The 12,047-nt window shown below is 41.9% G+C and overlaps 1 protein-coding gene across 5 annotated transcripts in view; it reads right to left on the bottom strand.

Moving 5' to 3' along the window:
- The window catches only part of LOC107993573 (neuroligin-1), a 278,033-nt gene that overhangs the window by 58,546 nt on the left and 207,440 nt on the right, over positions 1-12,047 (bottom strand). For 4 of the 5 annotated variants that reach the window (XM_062079448.1, XM_062079446.1, XM_062079445.1 and 1 more), the window contains one exon: positions 8,278-8,429. In XM_062079448.1, the coding sequence (XP_061935432.1) occupies positions 8,278-8,429 (152 nt within the window). The remainder of the gene's footprint in view (positions 1-8,277; positions 8,430-12,047) is intronic. The other variant, XM_062079447.1, reaches the window with a different exon arrangement.

The raw sequence follows: 12,047 nt of genomic DNA, 5'->3' as shown, positions 1-12,047 counted from the left end.
TGGAAGGAAAGTCATAGAGTAGCGGACTCCTCCATTTGCCTAGAGGTGATATAGACGAGGTGAAGAGGGAGGGGGAGGAGAAGGGCGGATCGAGGAAGGTTAGGTAAGGTGGATCGAGCAAGAATCACGAATTGAAATTTACTCGGAAAGTTCGCCACCGAGGCGCTTCCGGGCAAAAACCGGAACGGAAGTAAATATGTCACGCTCGATTCGCGCTCGAGTAACCGGCCAAGAGAGAAGGATTCTCGAGAGTTTTATTTTTTTTTCCCCCTCCCTTACTTTCTTCGCTTTCCTTCCCTCTTTTTTTTCTTCTTCGAAGTACATATTGGACAAGAGTAACTCTCGAGAGTTTTACTCTCGAGCGTGTTTGCTCCCTTAATGGATTCCCGCGAGTGTATTTTCGAAATCGAATATGGCGGAATTGTATCCCGTTCGAAGTGGATGTGGAAAAAAATATTGCGCGCGAATTATAAATTAATAGTCGTAAAATATCAGCTTGAAATTAATTTACAACAACGATTTTCGAATCGCTCCTTTTCGATTATTTTCTCGACTCAAGCTTTCGAACATTATTCGTTGGACATTTTTCGCAACGCTCATAATTTGATCGTTTGGATCAGGGATTAAACGGTATCTACGAGGATATCTATTAAATAAAATAAAATACATCGTTGACCCGATAGAAAGCAATTTCAAAAGCGAGTCCAAATCAGTTGATTCCGGTATGCGTATGAAAGATAGCCGGATTGGCGGAAATCGAAATTTCGTTATCTCTTTGTTTGCAAACGGTGTCCCGGATAGCTTCATTCGATCTAGTCCGTTTAAATGCTAATTTTATTTAGACATTTATACACAAACGAGCGGGCCACCGATGTGTTCGCATTTGCCCCCGTTTAGCCTTTGATTGACGACACGTATAAGAATCGCGCGGACATTACCAGAAACGACCTTGTCTTTCTACCGGTCCTGCGTTTATATTTCGCGCATAATTATAATATTCGCGTTTACTTTGCGAATAATTTTGTTTTTAAAAACCAACGCGAACATTCGTCGCAAAGTTTTGAAATTAAATCCGTCAGAGGTGGTTTATAGAGGAAAATTAAACGTACAAAGTGCACGATGAATAAACGAATCAACAAACTATAAATAATGCTTTGCACTATGACAATACGAGAACAACGATAAAAGCTAACGATTTAATCGATATAATCGTGATGATTCTCGTATCTTTCAAAATATTTCGAAGTAATTTCTTTAATTAATAAACAATAATCTCTGCTTATAACGCAATCCTAGCTTCCTGCCCCCCTCCTCTTAAATCCTCAGCTTTTACCTCGATTATCTGATTATTATATATATTTATCTACGTATCGGAAGCGAAACATTTAATCGAAAAACAATTCTCGCCCGGCAAATTGTGCCTATTATCGGGAAAGTAAGTCTCGAAATCGAATTGCGCTCGGCGGCACTCGGGATCAATTTTTGAGCGCGAAAATCGTGGCCATGTGCATAATCCGCCACTTCGGCCTTTTCCCCATAAGCGACGAAACGTCGGCTATTTTCTGCTCGTTAATTAAACGAACGATCAAAAAGTAGCGGACGGAACGAGTGGATGCTCGTTTCCAATCCGAATTAGCAATCACTGCGTTGGTGATTGCGAGTCGAATCAAATCTGCTTCGAAACGGAATTCGGCCGCGTGCCTTTTCACCCACGGCCAGGTGATTTTAATTGCTTCACGCCGACTAAAAAAAAAAAAAAAATAAAAAATGAAACAGGAGTGAAAAAAGAGAAAGAAAGAAAAAAGAAAAAAATAGCGATTCTAAAATGGGATACATAACGAGTCGAAATTTATCTGTATTCCGTTCCTCGCGTGTTTATTCTGATGAGAGAATTCCAGCAATGCGTTGCGCGATATTTTCATCGAGGAAATCCCAGCAAAGTCGATTTTTTTAAATTTTGCGCGAGCCGGTTTACAATCGTTATTATCGAAGTTAGTTGATTACAAAAGAACTAACGCACGAATATACATGGTTTTTTCTCTCTTCTTTATTCGTGCATCCATTTTGCATCGTCGAAAGTTAAAAGTTCTTGCAGCCTCGCTTCAAAGAAGATTCATAATTTTTTTACAAATTCATCCGAGTCGTCCGAAATAATTTCTTATCGTTCAACGCGATAACAGAAACAATTTTTTCCCGATTTTTTTTTAATATCCTATCGAAACAATGGCGTTATTGTTTCGTGTTCTTTTTTAATATCCACCATTTACCCCACCTTCCAATTTTCTGATTGCTTTTTCACCCGATAAAAAAGGAAAAAAAAATATCAGAGCAATATCGAAGAACGAAATATATATTCCACGCGAAATACTTTCGCGTAAAATAAAGAATATATATATATCTGGCGGAATAAAAGCAAAGATTAATATCGATCGTTGTTTAACCGAGTTCCTTCGATTTTGTTAATACGTGCCTCTTCTCGAGGCTGCTTCGATCGATCTCTTTCGCGTTCGATGGGTCTCATCGCTCTCATCGCGATAAATCGATCCTGTTCCAGGTGGAGAGAGGGGGAGGGAGGCACGGCGTGCAAAAATTACGAGCCGTCGATAGGATTATTCGGGGGAACACGGATTCGATGGGACACAAAATATCAGACGTAAGGTTTAGCCGGGTTGAATTCAATGTATCGTGTTATCCGTTAATCGGGTTTTAGCCAGTGTCAGCTGCATTTTATGTTTCACGGTGGCAGGAAAGGGAAATAGAGGAAGAGAGGGGAGACGAGAAAGGGGGAAAAGAACTATTCCTCATCGAAATCTATCAAACTCGAACGTCGTACATTTTTCTCCTTTAGAAAGTTTCTTATTCCTTTCGAATCATCCCCGCTTTCATGAATTGTCTCCACTCCCCGACAATCTTCCAATTTCACGAACATTTATCACGATTATTCTAATCTAACCGACGAATTATTAGATATCGAGTTCATTTCATTCCAAAAGAAACGATTCTCTTAAATCCATCAGCAAGTGTTCTAATATTCCAAGTTCAATTATTGGGATTACGATAATGACGATAATCGTGAATAAAGATGTTTCTTCATAGATATTCTATTCTATTATGCTGCAGAGAGAGAAGGTGTCGCCCGCCATTTTCGAACGCTCTTTTACGAACAAGATCGTCCAATTTTCCTATAATCCCGACCTCTTCCCAAGGGAAGGGAAGGAGGCAGATACGTCGGTTGAAAACGAAACTCTTCGCCCTATCGTTTCTCTTTACTCCGGAATCCTCCTCGAGGATCCGGTAATAATACATGAACGCATCGCATCAGCCGACCAAGTCGCGGTCGAACGAATTGAAATTTTCATCATCCGCCCTCCATCCGTATTCCTGATGCGGCCTTAATGTAAATTGCCCATCTCGAACCGCTTCCGCCGCACAATATCCCCCTTTCTTCGTTCGCCGCCTTCCGGTTATTCGAGACGAGGGATCGAGTGGAATCGCGATGTTTCATATTATCGTATCGAACCTCGATTTGTTACCGGGATCACTTATCTGGATTTAGCTTTAACGGGGGATGATGAGAGTTATTTGTCGAGGGATAATGGAACAGGAGAGATTCAACTCGAACTAATTTATCGCTCATCACTTGCGTTGCCTCGTTCGAAAAATATTCCATCTTCCGAGAATGAACAAGCGATATAAATTATACGAAAAATTCACTCTTACCCAATTATCCTTACTTTCCGATTTGACGATACGATTAAGCTAAGAAATTAACAATCTCCGTATGAAACGGTGAATTATTTCTTCCTCGCCAACGCGTAATAATTCAACACAGAATGCGTCAAAATTTAATCCCAGTTTAATCGGCTCGAATCGAAGTGAAATTCAAGTTCCCTCCGATTTTTATTCCCCTCGTAATTTCCCGTTTATCCTCAAATGCAAGCGATATCGTAGGAATCCAGAGGGCGCGGTCGAACGCGAATCCCAACAAATTTCCCGGCGGAAAAACGGGACGTGCGTTCGTCATTGGAGCGGGAGTAGGTTTAAAACCAGCCGTCCGCGGAAAGTACCGAGCGGGCGGATGAAAAATAGGCGGAATCTTCGAAGCCCGCCGAGGCCCCTCGCGAGGAATACACGCGAAATCGTCCCCATCTCCTTCGTCGATCGTGGATCGGTGCACCGCCGCGGACGAAAATCGTATTACCGCGTATCAATTCACGATATTATTCGCACACCGATGCGGGCCGCTCGTGTCTGTGCGCGCGAAAAGACCGTGCGTCTATGTGTGTTTTGGATACGTATCGACAAAGTGAAATTTACGTCGCTCGGGGCGAGAGCGGCGCACTGAAATATTATCGGTTTGCTTCGCGAGCTCGCGTTTGCATATTCATGCGTGGGCCGGCCGACGAGGATGGAAATACCGAGAGAGAGACGAAATGGAGAAAGGGAGAGAGAGAGAGAAGCGTGATGAAAAGGCGAGAGGAGAGGATAAAGAAGAGGTTGACGGGGTTAAAGAAAAATAGCGGGGAGAAGAAGGGTGCGAGGCTTGGAGTAGTGGAAATCGAAATGGAGAAACATGGCGGGGTGGGAACGGTGATTCCAGAGAGTGGGATAAAGAAGAATTTAGTGGTATGAAGAAAAATGTGAGGAGGTGAGGAGGAGGCGCAGGGAGAAATGCGGGGGTCGTGGACAGAGGGGCGGTGTAGGTGGATGGTTAAGGAGGAAGAGAGGAAGAAGGAGGTTGTGAGAAAAAGTGCAATGCTCGCACGTGCCGGCCGATAAGTTGTCACTTTTACAGACGAATCCATTCTTTTCCGTTGTTGGAATTTATCTTGAGACCTACGCTCGCGATACGCAGAGAGAAAGATGTGAATCATCGTTGCCTTGGGTATAAAACGCCGTTGTCTTTCGCTCGGCAACGTCCACGAGTCTATTAACGAGATTGAAGAAAAAGGAGAATGGAAGATGTCGAATGGCAAATGGAAATCTTCTCTTTTTTTCGTTCACGTATGAATCAAACGATTGAAAGAATGGGACTTTCACGATCGATTTTAAGATTCTATTTACGCGTAATGCTCTTGGAGGAAGATGTTTCGAGAGGAAATAAGATGTTTGAGGGAAACCTTTTTCCTTTGTTGAGAATATATATATGGATGGGATATTTTGAATAAACGCGATACAATTCGTGAAAGAGACTGTAACATATATATATGTACTATAGGGAAAACAATTTCAGTTTTATTAGTTATATGCATATCGAATTTTGAATCTCGATAAAGAAACGAGTTATTCGTATTTCGTTCCGCGTTTGTCCAAGGGAAGAAATTTAAATCGAACGAATTATTTCGCGGGAAATGGCGTTCAGATTTGTGCATCACGTAGAGAATGCTCCAACCCTTTACCCACAGGGTCACGTAATAGTCCCATGCACGTGGTCGTATCTAAACTCCTAACCGAAATTACTCGTTATTGTACGTCTTCTTGTAGCGGAGAACGTGAGGTCGAACTCGCACCGGTTACACGATTAATTGTTGTTCGACTCTTACCGTGCAATAACTGCACGTTCCCACGATTTCGATGAACAGTCGAGAATTTTCTCTAATTTCACGATCGTTCTCGCCAGATGTTAAATGCCCGATAATTCCATTATGAGAATTAACGCGAATTTAGAGCGGATGAAAGTAAAAGCCGAGCATTTCAATCGTATATTCGAAATCGTTTATTCGCGCACCCTTTTTTGCGATAAAAGGGCGAAAAATCGAGAGTGATACAGGTGAAAAGAACGGATCGGAATCCTGGAATTCGAAGCGCAAAGGGATGGATATATATATAACGGTGGATTCGTTAAGCGGGAGTACTCGAGGCAGTTTAATGTTTTATCGTGGTTTTAAAATTCAGGAACAGACGCGCTCGGAAGTCGGTCACCGTCATAAAAAATTATCGTCCATTTTTTAAAAAAGCTTGGGCCGATCGGCCAGCGGGGCGCTTCGATTGAATCGCGTCGCATAAAAATATCGCGTTGTTAAATGCCGCGACGCCCGAGCGGAGAGCGTGATACGACTTTGTTAAAATACAAGCTGGCAGAACGGAATATTTAAAAAAAAAACTCGATGGAGTGAAATCAAATCGAAACGAAATCAATGGTGTCCAATGATGCAAACCGCAAAACCCGGGGCAAAAATAATAATTATATCGATAGCAGCGAGGCGCGTTTGAAAGCCGGAAGGAAGGGCGGAAAAATATTCATTCGGCGTAAATTTGTATTTCGATGATCAGATAAATTCGAATTTATACACTTATAAATATTTCATATTAATGAGAGTATAATACGAAATGTATAGGACGAAATGAAAAAAATTACGCGAATAATAACGATAATAATTCTTTCGACTTTCGACGGTGGAAAAATAATGTATCGGATTAAACTCGATCGAGTTTCGAGGAGGAGGAATATCATCCGATATCAATCCTTTTCAATGAACGAAAGTATAGAAGATATGTTTTACGAGGATGTATCTTGTTCTTTTTTTTTTTTTTTTTGCTTACTTTCTGATTCGAGGCGAACGATTGGTTTTTAAGATGGACGATGCTTCGATCGAAAGTCATTAAAAAAATGTTGAAGGTAGGCTACGATAATTTGAATAATAATGTAAAATTGGTTATCGAACGTTCGAAATTAATTATACTTCTAAAATTTCGATATTCCTTTTCAATTAATATTTTATCGTGATATGTATTATATAACGCGAATCAATAATTATTCACCCCTTTTTAATTGATGTTTACGTTGAAACATAGGCAATCAATGGAAACGCACACAATTTCAGATATTAACTTACATTAAATTATATATTTTATCTTTAACAATTATTCCCAATTTTTATTATTTCCACAGAACATACTTTTAATTAATGCATTTCGTTAACATTTGAAATTAATAATTTTCGATTGAAAACATTATTTAATAAGTAATATTACGCATGTAGAATCAAATTTTATCATACAACATATCAAATTATTATATTTATTTGTACGATTATTCCATTATTTATTCGTTACTGTACACACTTGCGTATTATATGATTTTTGTAAAATTTTGTAAAAAAACCTTTTCATCTCGGATATTTCAATGACAACCAACCGATGACCACTCGTTGTACCACGAAAATGTCACGTTCAATAATCTCTCTATTCTTTCTCCACGTAAAATTCGCCCGCATTATAAATCAATTTTCTCATTAGAGAAACCAATACTATCCAATATTCCAGGCAGGGATTCACCTTTTCAATTTTGCTTGCAATTTCACGAACCTCCATAAACCACTGGCGTATATCAAAGCGCCATTTCGAAATCCGTTGTATTTAATTTTGCGATTCGGAGGGGGCGGGGGGAAGCCTTGAATCTCGATGCACTCGATGCCGATGGTATAAAGAGTGAATCGAGTCCTCCTCTCCCTGTTCCCTATTTAATCCGTGAATTTGAATATCGTCAATCCGTTGGCTCGATCAGAAATTCGGGCGCGAGTGTAAAATGCCGGGCCACGGTGCGATCGTATTCGAAAAAATATTTTCCCTCTAATCCTCCTGGCCCCGTCTGTCCCTCCTCCTCCCCCTCCCCCCACCGTCCAGTAACTCGCGCTTCTTTTTTTCTTTTTTTCCTTTTTTCTTTTTTTCTTTTTTTGCTCTTCAGTTCCGCATCGTTCATGAATATGGAAAATCAGACCTTTCGGTGACGCGATCCATAACCCGCTTGCCTCCCTCTTTCCACTTTTTCTCCCACCTTTTTTCTTTTTCCTTTTTTTTCTTTTTTTCCCCTTCCACTCCCCGAGTGATTCGCAAATTGATTCGACGCAAGTGGCGCCGCGTCACTGTTGTTCCCCTCGAAAGGAGGGTGGAGGAAGGAAGGAAGGAAAGATTCGGTTTAGAATCAGATGATCGAATCGAGCGTGTGAAAAGATGTCGCGTAAATAAAATACACACAAATGATTCACCGCCGTATCGACAGACATTTGTCGATCTTATCTTCCGCGTGGGGCACAACTTCGTAGTTGAAATATCCACACGCTCTATATATTACCCTTAGGGCGGATTATTATATTAATTAGGAATAATTTTAACTTGGTTTCGAGACTTGAATTTTCCGTGGATTCCTGGCGGTTGGAAGAACGTTGAAGAGTAGTTGGCGAAGAAAATGTAAAGCGAACTTGGTTATCCAATTTAACGTTCGCAAGAAAAAGGAGGAAGAAGGGGAGGGTACTTCAATTATCGATCTCTACTCACCCAGTTCTGACGAAGTTGGCAAAGAACTGCACGATGCTCTCGGAGAGTGCCACTTCAGACCTCGTGTAGTTCCTCGGAAAGTGACCGAACCCGTCCACCAACGGTGCCCCGAAGACGAATGGCAATTCCTCGCCGTGGACCGAGCCCATCTTCTGAAACCAACACCCAACCGAGACCTGATTAATCGCTGTATAAATCGATAAATCGATTAATCTCTGCGTCGTATATAATACGATATAATATACACAATGCTCCAACGTAAAAACGCGACGTTCAACGGCGTTCGAGTAATTGAAAAATGTTGAACAACAGCCCAGGAATCTCAGCGGGCGGGATACGGAATGGAAAGCGATTATTTTGCGAGTCCAACTTTGAATTCGAGAATTAAGAGCGTGTTTAAACCAGCCCCTTGCGACCCATTTCTCTTTCCACACCCGAGTTGCGGGGTGTTGGAATGGCACGACCCCTGCCAAATCCGGCAACTACTCGCCGCGTTTCCTGGTTTTGCTCGGTAATTATTCGCTCGATGGAGAAATCTACGAGGGAGTAATGCCTTGCTTATCGGCCCCAGGAGGGATTAACGAAACGGCACACCGGATTCTGCCGCAGTCTCGATCACGCTGGACACGTCAGCTACTAGGGTAATTTAATTTCTTCCAGATCTCCTCCCCTCCCCTCCTCCAATTTATCGACCCTCGTTTCCAAGATAAAACGAACGAATCTCGCGATAATCTAAAAGGACGCGGAGTACACGGAACGAAGAAGCCTCGAATCGATATATTTTTCTACGATGATAAAAAAGATGAGAAGAGAGGGCTGTGAGAAATAAACAGGTGAGCTCATTACGTACGTAACACGATCGATACGCCTCGAGTTTTCTAGCAATATTATTCGAAGATATATATATATAAGGAAAAATTTCTCTTTTGTATACTTTATTTGCTCCAAGATTCGATGGTAATTAATTAAGCAATCCGGTATACAGGCGTCTGACTAAGCACGTGCTTGTACTACTTAGAGTTTCCAAACTCGTAATTTATTCGCGACTCGTCGTCTTTTATCAGATTATCGTTAATTATTAATATCCGAATCATTTAATATGCAAGGATGCGCATGCTGAGGAAGGGGCGGGGGGGATTAAAATGTTTAATAAATAAAATACAGATATGTAAAGTAATAAAAAATTGAAGGAGAAATTTCGGTGAGAAATTACGGTCTTTCTACGTACGTAGAATTTACAGAATTGCGCGATTTAACAGAATTCAATTTAATTTCGCGGAGAGGGAAGGAAAAGGATTGCTCTTTCGCTTTTCCCCATTAATTTCATAAATTATCCACCACCTGTCCTTCCTGCATAAAGGCCTGGATTTTCGAAAGAGGCAAATTAAGCGGATGATGGACAATTAGCGTGGTTAAAGGCCCGTTACACTCGTACCCTCGACGATCGGCAGTCTTAACGGACGATTAACGCGAATCACTGCCCGACAACGAGTTTCTTCGTTAACGACGCCGATTTCCTCTGGCTCGCCTTGTTCTTCATTATGTTCGTTAATCCGACTAATCACCCGATTTTCATCCCCATCGCCATAAATCGCCGTGGAGCATTCAAATACAATCTTCCCCTCCCCCTCTTTTCTCTCTTCCCCTCCTATATATCCTATATATTTCATTGAAATCATCGATCGGAAGAAGATCGTTTCCAGCGATGTTTCCAGTGATGCCTCGAAAAATTTCCCAACGAAATCAAAGTGTACCGTTTTCTTGAAACGAAACTCGTTACCGTTTCTTCTCCCGCTTTCGTTCCCCAAATCGTTTCAAAAAAAACGAGCTGATAATCCGATTATACGACCTAGAGAGGAAAGTTGTTCGAGAAGAATTTCGTTCGAATTGGATCTCGCGGAACGAAAAAAAAAAAAGGGGGGGAAAAAACTTGAAATTTTTATTCCGTTTCCCAGAGAAACGGACAGTTTATGAAAAAGGAGGGCAGGGGTGAATGGGACAGATTAAATTTTGCTCGCCGTGGAAAATTGGTTTTTTGTCGGTGTTCCCCGCACAACCGGCCGCCACAAAATGGTCGCGGCAATGTGGAAATGAAGTTCACAGCGGGCACGGTTTCTGGTTGGCCGGCAATCGGTTCGCGTTTCCGTTTCGGCCGCGGCCTGCGTTCCAAAACTTTTCGCCCCAACCGGAAGATACGCCTCCCTGATTGCACACGCGGTAAATAAGCGAGGAGCGGAAAAGGAGCGGAAGGAATTACTTCGCGCTATTAGTTGGCCGAGGCGAAAAGTTGTACCCTCTACCTGACCGTTCGAAAAAAGTTCCACGCGCGGGAAAACTTTCCACTCCGGGACGTTTTTTACGATCGGCCAAGTTGGCTCGCAAGATTACAGTTGGCGAACAACGATGTACGGTTGCAAAAGCGGAAGGAACGCAACGAATCGCGTTAGTCCATGCTCTTTGCTTCAGTATTTTTCGTTAATAATAATTTTACTTGGCGTGATATTTATGTACAAGAAAAATCGAGACGAGTAATTTTTCAATCCCTTTCTTCGTTTCGCAATTGTTAAAAGTGTTCGAGCGTGTGAATATTCGAAGAAAAAAAAATACATCGATCACACTTTTCGACGTTCTTCTCATACTCTCGGATACATCGGTTGCTTGAGATTAATGTTAACCGGAGAATCGTAGTTTCTCGGCTTACGGAAACTCCGGGGTTCGCGAAACAATCTCAATTCGAGTTCAGTGTCGAGTGGAACAGTGACGAATACTCGACACGGTCTACCCGGCGTATGGCCATTTCGAATTCCGCTGTACCTATTTCTCTGCTCGGTCTTAACGGAAATTTAATGGCGGGGTTAGTTGATTACCCCTGCTAAACCAAACGAATGAGCCGTCATATCAATTATGCCGAGTTAAATGTAGGAATTAAGGAGATACCGTACCAAGGTAGATAAGATAAGATGGTGGAAATTAAAATTCTTCTCCATCCGCGAGATTTCGAAAGGAAAACCTATTCTTTGACATTATTCACAAGTTCAAGCGTAGAACACGTTATCTTCGATATCCTATTCGATGATAAAAGATAACGATTCTATGGTAACGGAAGATCGAAGAGGAGTTCGATTTGAAAAATTAATCCTCTTCTCTGTAATTTTCGCTGATACACACTCCACTTGTCCATTGTCCACCGCAACGTTCGAAGGAATTTGTTAACGAAGAAACGAGGATGGAAACAATTTCCATCCGAAATAACGGCAGCGACATCATCCAGAAACTGGCAGCCCTCCAGTTGCCCAAGTTTTGACAATTTAAATGCATGCGCAATCGGATAAAATCGGGTTTCTCGAACGAGATCAGAAAGTGGTCGTTGGCGAAGAAAACCGAAAGAAGGTTTGAAAGAAACGAGCTCGTACCTCGAGCAGAGAGGAGGAACAAGATCAGGCCAAGCGATACATTCGGATCCACGGATTACTTTAACGAAGTCCTGCTGCATTTATAAAAGGGTTCTGATTAAACCCGAGAGATCTTGGCGATATCTCGAGCCGGTGGTCGAAAACGGCTCAACCTTTTTCGAGCCAAGTTGAGATAGAGAGCGGAAGAGGGGTAGGGAAAGCCGGTGGTGGTTTTAAGTAAATAAGAGTGGACAGTAAAGACTGTCGGGAATAAGCTTAATAAAATAACGAGGTGAAACCAGACGAGCACGATCCCCCGTTCTGGTTATCATTTTTAAAGGAGGAATACAAGTAACAGCTGACATTCCACTCCACCGA

This window comes from Apis cerana, linkage group LG9 (genome assembly GCF_029169275.1).
Source record: "Apis cerana isolate GH-2021 linkage group LG9, AcerK_1.0, whole genome shotgun sequence".
Classification (NCBI taxonomy): Eukaryota; Metazoa; Arthropoda; class Insecta; order Hymenoptera; family Apidae; genus Apis; species Apis cerana.
This window is presented reverse-complemented; position numbering and strand designations above follow the sequence as displayed.